The sequence below is a fragment of the Muscardinus avellanarius genome (genome assembly GCF_963383645.1).
Source record: "Muscardinus avellanarius genome assembly, chromosome: 1".
In the NCBI taxonomy this organism is placed as follows: domain Eukaryota; kingdom Metazoa; phylum Chordata; class Mammalia; order Rodentia; family Gliridae; genus Muscardinus; species Muscardinus avellanarius.
The window spans coordinates 224,267,985-224,285,420 of record NC_137786.1 but is presented as its reverse complement, the minus strand read 5'-3'; the positions used below and the strand labels follow the sequence as shown (position 1 = coordinate 224,285,420).

The 17,436-nt window shown below is 46.3% G+C and overlaps 1 protein-coding gene across 1 annotated transcript; it reads left to right on the top strand.

The window, feature by feature from the left end:
* Positions 1 to 9,715: 9,715 nt before the first annotated feature.
* On the top strand, positions 9,716 to 15,290 carry BTBD18 (BTB domain containing 18; the record flags this gene model as incomplete). The annotated part of the gene is made up of 2 exons (XM_080704121.1): positions 9,716 to 9,839; positions 13,222 to 15,290. The coding sequence occupies 2 exons, from the start codon at positions 9,716 to 9,718 to the stop codon at positions 15,288 to 15,290; spliced, it is 2,193 nt and encodes a 730-aa protein (XP_080560247.1).
* Positions 15,291 to 17,436: the final 2,146 nt, after the last annotated feature.

Below are 17,436 nucleotides of genomic sequence, written 5' to 3'. Positions count from 1 at the left end.
AGGTTTCCATTCTCTTTTTTACTGAAACATCTAAAATCTATCCAATAGACTGTTGCTAAGTGAATTTTCATAAAGTTTTCATAATCTAGTGGTTAAGAACATATGTCCCATGCACACTTGTAATCCCAGCTTGCAGGAGGCTAAAACCGGAGGATCGAGTTTCGCAGACAGCCTCAGCTACTCAGTGAGGCCCTCCACAACTTAGTGAGACCATTTCAAATAAAGAATAAAAAAATAGCGTAGCGGTTGTAGCCCGGAGGTCAAATGCCCCTGGGTTCCACCCCTAGACCCGCAAAAAAAAAAAAAAAAAAATATGTTCCAGCTGGGCGTGGTGACTCACACTTGTAATCTCAGTACTTGGGAGGCTGAGGCAGGAGGACTGCAGGTTCCTGGTCAGCCTCAGCTTTTTGGTAAGGCCTTCCACAACTTAGTGAGACTCTGTTTCAAAATAAATAGCTGGGCCGGGTGTGATGGCGCACGCTTGTAATCCCAGCATTCGGGAGGCTGAGACCTGGAGGATCGCGGTTCGCGGACAGCCTCAGCTACTTAGTGAGGCCCTCTGCAACTCAGTGAGACCCAGTTTCAAAATAAAGAATAAAAAATAGGGCGGGGGGGTGTAGCTCGGAGGTCAAGTGCCCCTGGGTTCCATCCCCAGACCCACAAAAATAAATAAATAAATAGCTGGGCGTGGTGGCGCACGCTTTTGGGAGTCTGAGGCAAGAGGATCACAGTTCTCGGGTTAAGTAGCCTCAGCTACTTAGTGAGGCCCTTTGCAACTCAATGAGACCTCGTTTCAAAAAATGAAGAGTTGCCGGGCATGGTGGCATACGCTTGTAATCCCAGCATTCGGAAGGCTGAGACCAGAGGATCGCTGAGACTGGAGGATCGCGGTTCCAGGACAGCCTCAGCTACTCAATGAGGCTCTCTGCAACTCTGTTTCAAAATAAAGAATAAAAAATAGGGCAGGGGGTGTAGCTTGGAGGTCAAATGCCCATCCCCAGACCCACAAAAAAAAAAAAAAAAAGAATTAAAAAAAAATAGGGCTGGGGGTGTGGTTTAATGATAGAATACACCTGGGTTCTATCTCCAGTACTGCAAAAATAAATAAATAAATAAAAAGCCGGGCGTGGTGTTACATGCTTGTAATCCCAGCATTTGGGAGGCTGAGACAGGAGGATCGTGGTTCGAGGATAGCACCAGCTATTCGTGAAGCCCTCTGCGATTCAGTGAGACCCTGTTTCAAAATAAAGAACCACAATCCTCCTGTCTCAGCCTCTGGAATGCTGGGATTACAAGCGGGCACCACCAAGCCCGGCCTGTATTAGATATTTTAAACCAGGTATGGTAGTGATTGCGTGAAATCCTGGTATTTAGGAGGCTGAAACAGAAGGATCACAGGTTCAAGGCCAGCCTCCACAACTTAGTGAGGCCCTCAACAACTTTGTGAGGCCTTGTTTCTAAATAAAAAATAAAAATCCAGGCGTTGTGGCACACACTTGTAATCCCAGTACTTGGGAGACTGAGACAGGAGGATTATGCAGGTTTGAAGCCAGCCTCAGCTGCTTAGTGAGGCTCTTAGCAACTTAGTGATGCACTGTTTTCAAATAAATATAAAATAGGTCTGGGCCAGGCATGGTGGCGCAGCATTCGGGAGGCTGAGACGGAGGATCGGAGGATCGTGGTTCGCAGACAGCCTCAGCTACTTAGTGAGGCCCTCTGCAACTCAGTGAGACCCTGTTTCAAAATAAAGAATAAAAAAAATTGGGCAGGGGGTGTAGCTCGGAGGTCAAAAGATTCTGGGTTTCATCCCCAGACCCGCAATAAATAAATAAATTAATTAATTTAATTAAATAGGTCTGGGAGTGTAGCCCAGAGGTAGAAGGCCTCTGGGTTCTATCCCCAGTACCACAAAGAAAAATAAATAAAATAAAAAATAAAATTTGGTGTGGCAGCACAGGTTTGTAATTCCAGTACTTGGGAAGCTGAGTCAGGAGAATTTCAGGTTCAAGGACAGTCTCAGCAAGTAGTGAGACTCTCATTCATCAAGCAAGATCCTGTTTCAAAATAAAAATAAAATAAGGCTGGGGGTGTAGCTCAGAGCAATTCCCAGTATCACAAAAAAAGGAAGGCTTGGGAGTATAGTTACTCAGAAGTAGAATTCCCCTGGGTTCAATCTCTAGTAAAAAACAAAAAACAAAAACAAAAACAAACAAAAAAAACCACTGGCTATCTTTTTTGTTTTGTTTTGTTTTTGCAATACTGGGGATGGAACCCAGGGGCATTCTACCTCTAAGCTACACTCCCAGCCCTATTTTCTATTCTTTATTTTGAAACAGGGTCTCACTGAGTTGCAAAGGGCCTCACTAAGTAGCTGAGGCTGTCCACAAACCCGGGATCCTCCTGTCTCAGCCTCCTAAATGCTGGGATTACAACCATGCAACATCACGCTCGGCTAACACTGCCTATCTATACAAAGAAAACAAAAATATCTTTACTCCTTTCTTCCTTTCAACTCTCTAGTAGGTACACATCCAAAATTTGTCATTTTTTAAGTCCTTGGTAGGATAGCTGGGTTTTTTTGTTTTGTTTTGTTTTTGCGATATTGGGCATGGAACCCAGAAGCATTCTACCTCCAAGCTACACCCCCTGCTTTATTTTTTATTCTTTATTTTGAAACAGGGCTTCACAAAGTAGCTGAGGCTGTCTGCAAACCGCGATCCTCCAGTCTCAGCCTCCCAAATGCTAGGATTACAAGTGTGTGCCACCGCGCCCAGTCTAGGATGGTTATTTATCAACATACAAAATAGTGTGGGTTTTTTTCCTTTTTTGGTAATGGGGATTAAACTCTGATGCATTCTACCTCCGAGCTACACCCTGGCTCAATATCAGTTTTATTTATTTTTTGTGGTACCAGGGATGGAACCATGGATATATTCTACCTCCAAGCTACACCCCCAGCCCTATTTTTTTTTTTTTTTTTTTTTTTTGCAGGTCTGGGGATGGAACCCAGGGGCATTCAACCTCCGAGGTACACCCACTGTCCTATTTTTTATTCTTTATTTTGAAACAGGGTCTCATTAAGTTGCAGAGGGCCTCACTAAGTAGCTGAGGCTGTCTGTGAACCACGATCCTCCAGTCTCAGCCTCCCAAATGCTGGGATTACAAGTGTGCGCCACCACGCCCAGCTCCTATTTATTTATTTATTTATTTATTTATTTATTTATTTGGGGTACTGGGGGGTAAAACCCAGGGCCTTTCTACCTCTGGGCCATACTCCCAGTCCTATTTTATACTTTATTTGGAAACAGGGTCTCACTAAATTGCTGAGAGCCTCACTAAGTAGCTGAGGCTGGCTTTGTTTTTTTGTTTGTTTGTTTGTTTGTTTGTTTTTGGTGGTACTGGGGTAGAACCCAGAGTCTACCTCCGGGCTATACTCCCAGACCTATTTTATACTTTATTTGGAAACAGGGTCTCACTAAGTTGCTGAGGCTGGCTTAGAACCTGTGTGATCCTCCTGTCTCAGCCTCCCAAGAGCAAGGATTACAAGCATGCACCACCATGCCCGGCTTTTTTTGTTGTTGTTGTTTGGTTTTTGTGTGGTGCTAGGGATGGAACCCAGAGGCATTCTACCTCTAAGATATACTTCCAGCCATAAATTATTTACTTATTTATTTATTTATTTATTTATGGCGGTACTGGGGTTTCTGGAAGCCCTTATATCTCCGGGCTACACTCCCAGACCTATTATATATATATATATATATATATATATATATATATATATATATATATATATATATATATATATATATATTGTTTTTTTTTTCTTTTCTTTTCTTTTCTTGGAAACGGTCTCTTAAGCCAGCGAGGCTGGCTCCAAACCAGTGTGATCCTCCTGTCTCTGCCTCCCAAGGGCGGGGATTACAAGCATGAGCCACCGCGCCCAGCTATTCTTTATTTTTTGAAACAGGGTCTCACTGAATTGCAAAGGAACTCACTAGTAGCTAAGGCTGTCGCAAACCCTGATCCTCCTGTCTCAGCCTCCCAAATGCTGGGATTTCAAGCATGTGCCACCACGCCCAGCTCATTTTTATTTTGAAACATGGTCTTACTAGATTGATAAGAGTCTCACTACTTGCCAAGGCTGTCTTCTAACCTGTGATCCTCCTGTCTAAGCATCCTAAGTACTGGGATCACAGGCCTGTGCCACCATGTCGGGCGAAAATAGTGTTAGATTAAAAAAACAAAACGTGAGTCCTACTTCTTGAAAATTAACTGATGGAAATATGTTAATAAGGGTGGTGTATAATGTGTATATTTTCCTTAAATTTCCACAGAACCATCTATACTGGTACTTCATCTGCCCAATCAAGTCTTTTTTTGGGGGTGGGGTACTGGGCATGGAGCCCAGGGGCATTCTACCTCAGAGCTATACCCCCAGCCGTATTTTTTATTTTTTATTTTGAAACAGGGTCTCACTGAGTTGCAGAGGGCGTCACTAAGTAGCTATGGCTGTCCAGGAGCAATCCTCCTGTCTCAGCCTCCCAAATGCTGGGATTACAAGTGTGCGTCACACGCCTGGCTCCCCAATCAAGTCTTGATTTTACAGTAACAGATGCCATAAATTAGCCTTGTTCTCCCTTTTCTCTGTTTTCCTGGCTTGCTTACTTGCACATGCGTGCAAGCGCACACACGCACACAAGAGCTGCTGCTGACATCTAAAATCTGTTCTCCTTCTGCGAAGGTTTATGTCCTTTCACGAACTACTTCCTCTTAAAAATATGACAACTGCATTTGAAAGTGTATTTTATTAGCCGGGCATGGTGGCACACACTTGTAATCCCAGCATTTGATAGGCTGAGACAGGAGGATCTGGGTTCGCAGACAGCCCCAGCTACTACTTAGTGAGGCCCTTTGCAACTCAGTGCGGCCGTTTCAAAATAAGGACGAAAAATTAGGGCTGGGGGTGTAGCTCGGAAGTAGACTGCTTCTGGGTTCCATTCCCAGTACTGCAAAAAACAAAAAAAGAAAAGAAAAAAAAAGAAAGTGTATTTTATTTATTTTATTTTTGCAGTGCTGGGGATGGAACCCTGGGCCTCACACATGTTAGGCAAGTATCCTATCGCTGACTATATCCTCAGCTCTCAAATCCTCTGGGACAATGTGGTAGATACCAATAAAGACGTATTTGAGTGAAGTGGACTACGTACCCTTCTACCTTTTGTCCCTCTGCAGGTTCCCCTTCTCTTAAGCATCTTCCTTTCTACCTCCAATTGGCTCCAGCGGGGTTGCATCGTCTCTATCACCAACCTTGTGAAAATGGATTCAGCCAGTTCTACCCAGAGCATCACTGGACATCTACCGAGGGCAGTAACCAAAGCCAGGGCCTGGATCCTAATGTACATGGGGAAAGATCTGCTCTCCAGATGTATTCAGGGGACTGGCATTCTTTGTAAATGTTTTATCTTGAGATCACTTAATTTCTGTTATCACTCCTGAAAAAAAGTTGTCAACATGCACACCTGTATAGTCCCAGTGCTTGGGAGGCTGAGACAGGAGGGTTGCGGGGTCTTGCTAAATTACTGAGGCTGACCTCAAACCTGTGATCCTTCTATCTCAGACTCCCAAGTACTGGGATTAAAGGCATCGGTCACCATGCCTGGCTCCATATGATGTCCTTTGCCACCTTAGGACTCTTTGCAAGAAGGCCATCAATAAGTGGGGCCCTCTGACTTTGGGCTTCCAGAAGTCTGGACCAAAATCATACACACACACCCTTTTTTGTGTGTGTGTGATTTTTTGGGGGGATTGAACCTAGAGGCACTCTACCTTCAAACTACCTCCTCGGCCCTTTTTATTTACTTTGAAACAGGGTCTTACTAAATTGCTGGGGTTAGCCTCGCACCTGTACTGTCCCCAAACTGCTAACTTCCTGTCTTAGCCTCCCAAATGCTGGAATTACAAGCATGCGCCACCATGTCCCATTTAAACCCTTTTTCTGAGGAAAGAAAAAAAAAAAAACGGCCTTGGTGGTGCACACTTGTAATCCCAGTACTTGGGAGGCCGAGGCAGAAGGATTGCAGGTTCGAAGTGAACCTCAGCAAATTAGTGAGGCTGTCAGCAACTTAATGAGACCCTGTTTCCAAATAATAAAATAAAAATAGGAGGGGCTGGAGGTGTAGCTCAGAGGTCGAATACCCCTGGGTTCAATCCCTAGTACCACACACACGCACGCACGCACGCACAAAGGAAAAAAATTGTCAGGAACTGGGCTAAATAAATCGTCAGCGGACAGAGATCACTCCAGGGTGGAACTTCTCCAATTCCTTTGGGTCATCAATTCTCGAGGATTTGGGGCTCGAGGGGAATCAGTGACTTAACTGAACTTAGAAACGAGTCCAGTGACCTGGTTCCAGAACACTTCGGGTCTTAAAAGATACCTAGATTAGCCGGGCGTGGTGGCGCACGCTTGTCATCCCCGCGCTTGGGAGGCGGAGACAAGGAGGGTCGCGCAGGTTCGAAGCCAGCCTCAGCTGGCTTAAGAGACCCTGTTTCCAAATAAAATATAAAATAGGTCTGGGAGTATAGCCCGGAGATAGGAGGCCCCTGGGTTCCATCCCCAGTACCACCAAAAAAAAAAAAAAAAGATACCTAGATTAGAGATGTGGGGCCGAGGTCCGAGCAGAGACGGCCGAGGCTTTTTCTCTCCTGGAAGCCCGGAGAGGCCCTGGCAGGGCTACGGCCATTTGCCGCCCCTTTAGGGAAAGCCGGAGATGTCGGCCCACCGCCTTGGAGCCCACCCTAGGAGGGTGTTTCTGAGAGCTTTCACCCCGCGCGCGCACCAGTAGCCTCCCGGGCAGGCCTTCCCCTACCTCGCGCAAGTCCAGCCATCTTCCTCAGCCCCCTCAAGTCCCTCGAGACTCAGCCTCCCGCCCAAAACCCGTCCCCGCCTCTGATTGGTTCCCGCCGGGAGTCCGCGGCCAATGGGGATGACGTATCCGGACGGACGTGGCCAAGGGCTAGGGCGAAGGGAGGACGTCGGGCCCGCGACGCACGGAGCGCGAGGGCGGCTGCGCGCGGCTGTGGCGCGGGCTGCGAGGGCTGCGGCCCTGGCTGCCACCCCTGCCCGGTGCACGTAGGTGCCGGGGCCCACGGCAGGACGAGGGCGCCGAGGGGTGGCTGCAAAGCCCCGCCCGCCGCCGTCAGCGGTGGCTGTGAGGGCGAGCCCTGACTTCGGGCCTCCGGGATCCCCCACGCTCCATTCCCAGAAACCTTCGCGCCGACCTCGCCGAGGAGTTGGGCCGGGGCGCCCAGCCTTGCAGGGCCTTCCCTGACGCCCTGCTTTCTCCACCAACCCGGAGTCCCTCGATCCTGGAGCCAGAAAGGAACCGCTCAGACTCGTGGCCTACTTGCGCCGCTTTGCTCGGCTTCTTGAAACGAGGCTGGACATTTTGGAGAGGAAGCACGGCAGGCTGGCCAGAGGACCCGAGCAGACAGAGGACAATAGCAAGTGCTGCTGCAGAAGCATTCCAGGTTGGGTATGGGGGCAAGGCCAGCAACTGGCCTTTTGGAAAGTTTCCCCAGGGCTCTTGCAACAGCTGCCATCCTCCACTCATAACTCCGGCCAGGATGGCGGATTGAGCCTGCCATTTTTTTTTTTTTTTTCAATTTACCTTTCCACCCTTTTCTTTCCCGATAGTTTCGACTTGAATTATTCAGACCCTCGATGCCATCGACAGAAAACTTCAAGCCAGGAAAGGAAAACAGCTCTGCAGTGAGTGTGGGGGGTTCCGTACCAAAAAAAAAAAAAAAAAGTGCTGGAAATATAATAGGCCTGCAGTCAGACTATCCAGCTTGTTTGAGGAGGGGTAGAATGCTGTTCTATTCTGGCTGTATTGCTAGCCAGATAATTAAGCAGACAGACGAACTACCAGGATTGATCAGGTTCGAGATTTGGTCAAGTACAATTGAACCAAGGGAAGCGATGTGTATGTCCTGGTTTCTGTGAGAGACTTTCCATCAAGTTTGGTCGTTTCTCTTTGTGGTGCACCCTCTGCTGGCTAGTGTGGTAGAGTGCTCAGAGAAAAGAAGGCACATATGACTTCCTAGAGAGAGTTTTATACCCAGTATTGTTCCTTTACAAGTGTTAACTGAGGATTAAACCCAGGGAACTGGGATGTGATACTCAGAAAGAATGAGTAGTTAGCACCCGAGCTGAGTCTCAGTAGTGATATGAATGAAGATATTTGAAGGATAATGATAGCTACCATTTGGGGAATAATAGTTATTTTGTGTGCCTGGCATAAAATTGCTAAGCAGTTTTGCCTTCATTGACTCATTTAATTTTTAAAACAGCCCTACAAGGTAAGTACTGTTATTATTCCCATTTCATGGACGAGGAAAGTGAGACTCTGAGAAGTTAGCTCACCTGTGTGAGATTTTGCAGCTAGGCTAATGAATAAGAGACATCATTTAAACCTAGACTTACCTCTGAGCTCTCAAAGGTAACTACTATGATGATTTCCTTCCTTCATTTCTTTCTTTCATTTATTTATTGGTACTGGAGATTGAACCCAGAGGCATTGTACCTCCAAACTGCACCCCCGAAGCCCTTTTTTTTTTTTTTTTTTTTTTCCCAGTACTAGGGATTGAACCCAGGGGCATTTTACCTCCGAGCTACACCCTCAGCCCTATTTTTTATTCTTTATTTTGAAACAGGGTCTCACTGAGTTGCAGAGGGCCTCACTAAGTAGCTGAGGCTGTCACGAACCACGATTCTTCTGTCTCAGTCTCCCGAATGCTGTGATTACAAGCGTGCCCCACCACGCCCGGCTATCCCCCAGCCCTTTTTATTTTGACAGGATCTCACTAAATTGCAGAGGCTGGCCTAGAATCTTTGATTCTCCTGTCTCCACCTCCCAATTACTGGGATTACAGGCATGTGTCACCATGCCCAACTTCCTTCTTTCTTTGGGGAAGAGGGCTGCTGGGGATTGAACCCAGGGCCTCTTCTATGGTAGGCAAGTACTACTCTAATATACACCTTCAGCCCCATGATATCATTTATTTTTTTTTTCTTTCTTTCTGGTTTTTTGGGGTTTTTTTTTTTGTTTGTTTGTTTGTTTTTTTGCTAGAGGTTGAATTTGGGCATTATACCTCTAAACTATACCCCCAGCCCTATTGGTGTGTGTATGTGGGGGGCTACTGGAGATTGAACCCAGTACCATTCTATCTCTGAGCAATACATACCTCAGCCCTTTTTTATTTTTTTATTTTGAAAAAGGGTCTCACTAAGTTGCAAAGGACTCTCCTTAAGTTGCTGAGGCTTAGTGATCCTCTCAGCCCAGCCTCCCAAGTACTGGGATTACAAGCCTGTTCCACCACACCTGGAGTCCAAGCCCTATTTTCATTTATGATCTTGAAACATGGTCTAAGTTGCTGAGGCTGGCTGCAAACCTATAATCCTCCTGTCTTGGCCCCCAAGTACTAGGATTATGTACATGCCACCATGCCTGGCAATATTATTCTTGAGATATTCTTGGCACAACTTCTGGGCTGCTTCCTCAACTTATATTATTGTCTGTCATTTTCAGAATTTTTCTGCCATTTCAAATGCAAAAAAAAAAAATTAGGTATTACCCCAAATCTGAAATATATTCTCTCACCTACAGGAACCTGGTCCATGAAAATCTAAGTTTATTAAGAGACTGAAAACATGTGCTCTCCCGCCAGTTCCAAAATCCTATACAGGAACCCCCGGTTCCTTCGGTTAGCTTTTCTGCAGCTTCATCACCAACAGCAGAGTGGTGTGTTCTGTGATGTGCTTCTGCAGGCAGAAGGTAAGACTGGTAGCAACTCAACTGAACACTCAAGAGATAAAGTCATAAGATAAAATGAGGGTAAGGCTAGGAGTGAAGGACAAAACCAGGAGGATGTTATTCCCTTTGAGTACTGTAAAATATTTAGTAAGGAGCTGCTTGTTTCTAGGACAGTTACCGTTTTTATTTATTAATTTATCATTATTTTGAAACCGGGTCTCACTTAGTTGCAAAGGGCCTAAGTAGCTGAGGCTGTCCTTGAATCGCGGTCCTCCAATCTCAGCCTCCCAAATGCTGGGATTACAAGCATGGGCCACCACGCCTGGCTTCTCAGCCATATTTTTTAAATCTTTATTTGGAAACAGGGTCTCACAAAGTGTCAGAGGGCCTAAGTACCTGAGGCTGGCTGTGAACCCGCGATCTTCCTGTCTCAGCCTCCCAAGTATTGGGATTATAAGTGTATACCACCATGCCCTGTTTTGTTCGTTTTTAAGTACTGGGGATTGAACAGGGAGAGTGGCTCTATCTGAGCTACACCCCCATCCCCATTTTACTGTTTATTTTGAAACAGGGTCTCACTAAGTTGCTCAGAGCTTCACTAGTTTGTTGAGGCTGACTTCAAACCTGTGATCTTCCTGTTTCAGCCTTCCAAGTATTGGGATTACAGATGTGTGCCATCATGCCCAACTTATTTTTTGTTTTTAAAACAGGGTCCCACAAGCCAGGCATGGTGGTACACGCTTGTAATTCCAGCACTTCGGAGGCTGAGATAGGAGGATCGCACAGGTTCAAAGCCAGCCTCAGCTACTTAGTGAGGTGCTCAGCAACTTAGCGAGACCCTATTTCCAAATAAAATGTAAAATAGGTCTGAGAGTATAGCCCGAAGGTAGAAAGCCCCTAGGTTCCATCCCCAGTACCACAATAAATAAATAAATAAATAAATAAATAAATAAATAATAAACAAATTAATTAATTAAATAAAACAGGGTCCCACAAGATTACGGAGAGTCTTGCTAAGTTGCTGACGCTGTCCTCAATCTATGATCCTCTTATCTTGGCCTCCCATGTACTAGAGTTACAGGCATGTGCCACCATGCCACGTGACTATGCTTTTTTACCATTTTTTTGGGGTGTGTGTGGTACTGGGGATAATACCCAGGGGCATTTTACCTCCGAGCTACACCCCCAGCCCTTTTTTATTCTTTTTTATTTTTTATCTTATTTATTTATTTATTGTGGTACTGAGGGTGGAACCCAGGGGCTTTTCTACCTCTGGGCTATACTCCCAGACCTATTTATTTATTTATTTATTTTTTACTGGGCTGGGGATGGAACCCAGAGGCATTTGATCTCCAAGGTACACCCCCTGCCCAATTTTTACTCTTTATTTTGAAACAGGGTCTCACTGAGTTGTGAAGGGTCTCACTAAGTAGCTGAGGCTGGCTTCAAACCTGTGCGATCCTCCTGTCTCAGCCTCCCAAGTGCTGGGATTATAAGCATGTGCCACCATGCCCGGCTCCTTTTTTTTTTTTTTTTTTTTTTTTTTTTGGTACTGGTGGTGTGGAACCCAAAGGCTTTCTATCTCCGGGCTATACTCCTAGCCCTATTTTATATTTTATTTAGAAACAGGGTCTCACTAAGTTTCTGAGAGCCTCTCTAAGTAGTTGAGGCTGGCTTCAAACTTGTGTGATCCTCCAGTCTCCGCTTCCCAAGTGCTGGGATTACAAGCGTGCGCCACTACACCTGGCCGGCTCCTATTTTTTTATTCTTTATTTTGAAACAGGATCTCACTAAATTGCAAAGTGCCTCACTAAGTAGCTGAAGCTAGCCTCGAACCATGATCTTCCTGTCCTCCCACATGCTGGGATTACAAGCGTGTGCCACCACGCCTGGTGCTTTTTTACCTTTTCAAAGGAAAAAAAGGGGTTGAGACAGGAGGACCACAGGTTTGAGGCCAGCATCTGCTACTTAGTGAGGTCCTTCGCAACTTAGTGATCTTGTTTCAAAATAATGATAAAATATAGAGCTGGGGGTATAGCTTGGAGGTAGAATGCTCCTGGGTTCAATCCCCAGTACTGAAAAAAAAAAAAAGAAACTAATGGTAAAAGTTTCATAAGCATAGAAATTCTATAAAACAGCACATGCCTGTAATCCTCCTGGCTGAGACAGGAGGACCTCAGGTTCAAAGTCAGCCTCAGCAGTTTAGAGAGACTCACAGCAACTTAGCAAGACCGTGTTACCAAAAAAAAAACAACTTCTTTCTCTATGTATATAATTTATTTCCACTCTTCTTTTCATGTGAAAATGTTAAATCAGCATGAAGTAGATTCTGGTGTAATGTAAAAGGCTCATGATTATAGGAGTCAAAAGCCCTGCATTTAGTCCTAGTTCTTTTACTTAATAACTGCCAAATGAGCAAGTAATTTTATCTCTCTAGGGTAGGAGTCTTTATTTATTAAAAAGGATTGTAAGCAAGGTGTGGTGGCGCACGCTTGTAATCCCAGTACTTGGGAGGCTGAGACAGGAAAATCGCAGGTTTGCAGCCAGCCTCAACTATTTAGTGAGGCCCTCACAACTTGTTTCAAAATAAAGAATAAAAAGTAGGGCTGGATGTAGTTTGGAGGTAGAATGCCCCTGGGTTCCATCTCCAGTACTGCAAAAAAAAAAGAGATTGTAGCCTAGAATGGTGATGCACTCCTATAATCCCAGCAATTCAGGAGGCTGAGGTAGGATCTCACAGCTGTGTCTAAGGTTCCAGACTAGCTTGGAAACCTTAGCAGGACTTGGTGTTAAAATTAAAAAAGGACCCGAGCATGGTAGCACACGTTTATAATCCCAGCAGTCGGAAGCCAGGCATTGTGATGCACGCTTGTAATTCCTGTGCTTGGGAGGAGGAGACAGTAGGATCGCGCTGGTTCAGAGCCAGCCTCGCTGGCTTAAGAGACCCTGTTCCCAAATCAAAAAATATAAAATAGGTCTGGGAGTATGTCCCGGAGGTAGAAGGGCTTCCAGGAACCCCAGTACCACCAAAAAAAAAGATCTAGCTGGGCATGGTGGCGCACGCTTGTAATCCCCGTGCTTGGGAGGCAGAGACAGGAGGATCACACAGGTTCAAGGCCAGCCACCCTGGCTTAAGAGACCCTGTTTCCAAATAAAAATATAAAATAGGTCTGGGAGTGTAGCCCGGAGGTAGAAGGGCTTCCAGGAACCCCAGTACCACACACACACACGATAATAATAATAATCCCAGCATTCGGGAGGCTGAGACCAGAGGATTGCGGTTCACCAACAGCCTCAGCTACTTAGTTTTTTGGGTTTTTTTTTGTTTTGTTTTGTTTTGTTGGTAATAGCTGTTTGGCCCATGAACACACCAGTCTATACGTAACTATGCGTTTCCCTCCAGGTGAGGCAGTCCCAGCCCACTGCTGCATCCTATCAGCCTGCAGCCCCTTCTTTACAGAACGCCTGGAGCGAGAAAGGCCAGCTCAGGGACGGAAGGTGGTACTGGAGCTGGGGGGCCTGAAGATCAGAACGCTTAGGAAGCTGGTGGACTTCCTCTATACCTCGGAGATGGAAGTATCTCAAGAAGAAGCCCAGGATGTGCTTTCTGCTGCTCGTCAGCTCCGTGTATCTGAGCTAGAATCTCTTCAACTAGAGGGTGGAAAGTTGGTGAAGTCCCCACAGGGCCGAAGACTGAACCGAGAGTGTTTACAGCTACCAAGCACTACACCAATCTCTGCCAGAGTGGTGCCACCCAGCCGCCGCCCTCGAACTCCACTGCCTATTACCCAGGCTCCCTGTCCTCTTGGAGTCGTGAGGTTGAAGTCTTTGGGGAAGGAAGAGGTTCCCCAGGAAAAGAGCAACCAACCAGATGCAGAGAACTCATCCGGCACTCTTCTGCTCAAGAGGAAGGTTAGAACCTGCCCGACTCTACAAGAAAAACACTCTTCTCCATCAAGCCACAGTCAGGGGCCCAAGGAGAACAGAAATGACGCTGCCCTTGGTCCTGCCCTTTCCCCACCCAGCTTATACCCTTCTGTGGATGAGCGACTGTTGCCTAGAAAGATCAGGCTAAGTCGTTCAAAGCCATCGCCTGATATCTGTACATCGAAGCCTTCTAGCATTTTAAGCGGACCCAGCTCGGTACAAGCAGCCCCGGGCCGGCGTCTTTGGCGGAAGAGGAGTATAAAGAAAGAAGTGCCAGATGACAAGGAGAAGCTAGGGAGAGCTAGTCCTCTACAGAGCACCCCAAGTCCATCTGGTCTTGGGAAGACAGGTGGGAGTAAGAAGCGGAGCCCTGAAGTCAGGGCTCCCAACGCAGACTGTGCAGAGGAGGGGCAGATTGGAAGAGTAAAACTTCGAAAGATTGTAAATGGGACTTGCTGGGAGGTGGTGCAGGAACCTCCCCTCAAAAACTCTCAAGATAGCTCCCAGACCCCAGCACCTGTAGCAGACTCAGAAGAACCTCCAGGGACTCGCCTCTCCTCAGTTAATGAACAGGAAATGTCATCTGCTAGAGTAGAACTGAGTCAGGACTCCCCTGAGAGCTCTAGGCTGCAAGACATTCTGATCTCCGCTGGCCACTCCCCAGACCACCCTGTGGTGAAGTCTGAGTTTGGGTCCAGTCTAGAGCTGGTAGGGAAGGCACCTGCATTGAATATTGACTGCAGAGAGCCGTATGCATTTAACACAGCCCTGCTCCGGCAGCCCTGTGAAGCCGAGGAGTACCGGATCACGAGTGCTGCAGCCACCAGTGAGCTGGAAGAGATCCTTGACTTCATGTTATGTGGCTCAGACATTGAGCCCCCTGTAGGGTCTCTGGAGAGTCCAGGGGCTGAGGGCTGCAGAACCCCTAGTTACCATCTGACAGAAACAGGAAAGAACTGGATTGAAGGAGAAGAATGGTGTTTGCCAGACATGGAACTCTGGCCCAGGGAGCTCGCAGGATTAGAAAAAGAACCTGTTGATGAGAACAAAGAGTCTTTAGAGCCTCTCAGTCCCCTTATCCTGCCTTCTGAAAACAAAGTGCCAGTTGAGCCCCTGAGCCCCCTCGTCATGCCTTCTGAGGTGAATGAAGGAGAGGTGCTTTCAGTGGGCGGCTCTTGGAATCCACACCTGGAAATTACTAACTCCCAGCCACTGGATGGTCAGGGAGATAAACTTCTCTGTATTGACTCCTCTGACCCTCCCCAAAGACCTTATGGGGACCTCTCCCCGCCATGCTCAGACTGGGCAGAGACTGGGCTTGAAGTGTCCCTAACCATGGACGAGGTATTGTACCCTGCTCCAGAGGGAAGCAAGGAAGTATTTGCTAACTCTGAGCTGCTGGACCCACTTCCTGCCAGCTCTGAAGACGAAGAGATTGATGTGGTAGACTGGACAGCAGAGGGCAGACTAGTACCCACTAGTATCCCCTCTGTATGGCCTGACCCTTCCTCAGAGTCAGAAACAGAGGTAGATATACTAACGTAGGGGAGGTGGGAAGACTGGTTCGGGGTCCTGGGAGGGTGGGAAGTGTTGGCTAGCAGAAGGCCTACTGGCAGAAAAACTAGCACAAGCTATGTCCTCTGGGCACAAGAGGCTCATAGGTCTCCTCCAGGCCTTGGGAGCCAGGCAGAAGTCAAGTAGTACCATAGGTAGAAAATTATGAACTTGAACTATCTTTTTTGTAATCTACTTTCCCAGTCAGTAAGAAGTGAAACAAATTGTATGGTCCCCAATTCCAGGCTGTAGATAATTGGTAAAGCCAGGGGTCTCAGTTCATGAGGGATCTAGTCACTGCAAATTCAGGAAAGCTGAGAAAGAACACTGTGGTGTTGTGTTTAAGATAAAGTATCTCAGAAGATGCAAGATGGGATATTATCCAGCATCTAAAGTTTGTGGGTTTACTCACCACCAGTATGGGAAGTCTGGGTAAAACATCTACAGGAACCAGAAGATGTACTTCTACCATCATTTTGAGAAAGTAAATTGGGGGTACAGTGGGGGAGAATAAACTGCTTTAAAATTTTATTTTTTTAAACAATTACTTTGCTCCAATAGTTTTTCTGGGTATTTCACATGCCTTACTAGAGACCCTACAAGTTCAGGCTAATTGGTAACCTTGAGCATTGAAAAATACAAGGACCACCAACCCCATAGCTGGCTTTGTCTACCCCTTAACATTAAATTTTACTCTTACTCAGATATTTCATTTTAACTTTTTATTGAACAAATCAAATCCAAACACTTTTACAATGCCTTACTAGAGGGCTGCCTCACATCTGAACCATCATTTCTGGATGAGAAGAAAACATGGCTTCAGGTACATGACTGATGTTTGGCCATGTCCCGTCATAAATGTTCCAACATCACCAGGAACAGAAAGCTGAAAAATGAGAAGGGAAAAGTTAGAAGGAATCCAAGCAATCACAAGACAAGGAAGACTTACTCCCCTACCCCTGAATGTACAAATCCAGGAGGGCAAGGCTTGTACCATCCCCAAAGCACATTAGACATATTTGCCTGACAAGTCCAAAGCACTAGGATCAGACAAAAGTCCTTAAAGCCAGGAGTGACCGTCCTGTAGTACAGTGTTCCTGATCGGGGACAATTAGTAAAGAACAAGCACTGGAAAAAAGAGGAACAAAGGTGGGCACATGAGGATAGGAAGAATCTGCCAATAAAATGGGGAAATCAAGCCAGGCGTGGCGGCGCACGCTTGTAATACCCGTAGCACTTGAGAGGCTGAGACAGGAGGATCACAGGTTCAAAGCCAGCCTCGGCAACTTAGGCTCTCAGCAACTTAGTGAGTCCCTGCTTCCAAATAAAATAGGTCTGGGAGTGTAGCCTGGAGGTAGAAAAGCCCCTGGGTTCCACCCTCACCACAAAAAAAAAAGGGAAATCACTGACTCTTACAAAAGACTCCTACAAAAACACGTTAACGATTTTAATCCACTAAGGTAAATTTAAATACACAACTAATTCATGGAATTAAAAGAGCCACCATGAATGCAGGAGTGCAGAAATTAATTTTCAAATACTTAATTATCACATACCCCCAGGGCTACAACCAATAGCACCGACAAATCACACATCTACAAAGAATCATTTACCAGTAGCACATGTGGCCAAGCTTGTAATCCCCAGTACTTGGGAGGCTGAGACCAGAGGACCCAGCTCTGTGGCCAGCCTCAGCTATTTAGCGACCCCTCAGCAACTTGGTAAGAACCCATTTCAAAAAAATAAAGTCACACGTGGTGGCCCATGTTTGTAATCGCAGTTGGGAAGCTGAGACGGGAGGCATGCAGGTTTGAGGTCTGCCTCAGGTTCTTAGCCCCTCTGCAACTTAATGAGACCTGTTTCAAAATAAAGGATAAAAAAAAACAGGGCTGGGGATGGAGTTCGGAATGCCCTTGGTTTCCATCCCCTGTACCACAGGGGGAAAAAAAAAAAAAAAAAAAAACAGGACTGTGGGTGTAGCTCAGAGGTAGGATGCCCCTGGGTTCAATCCCCAGTACTGCAAATATAAAAATAAAATACAGCTGGGAGTGTAGATCAGAGGTAGAATGCCCCTGGGCTCCACCCCCAGCACACACACAAAGGGTAGCAAGTTCAAGGCCAGCCCAGCAATTTATTT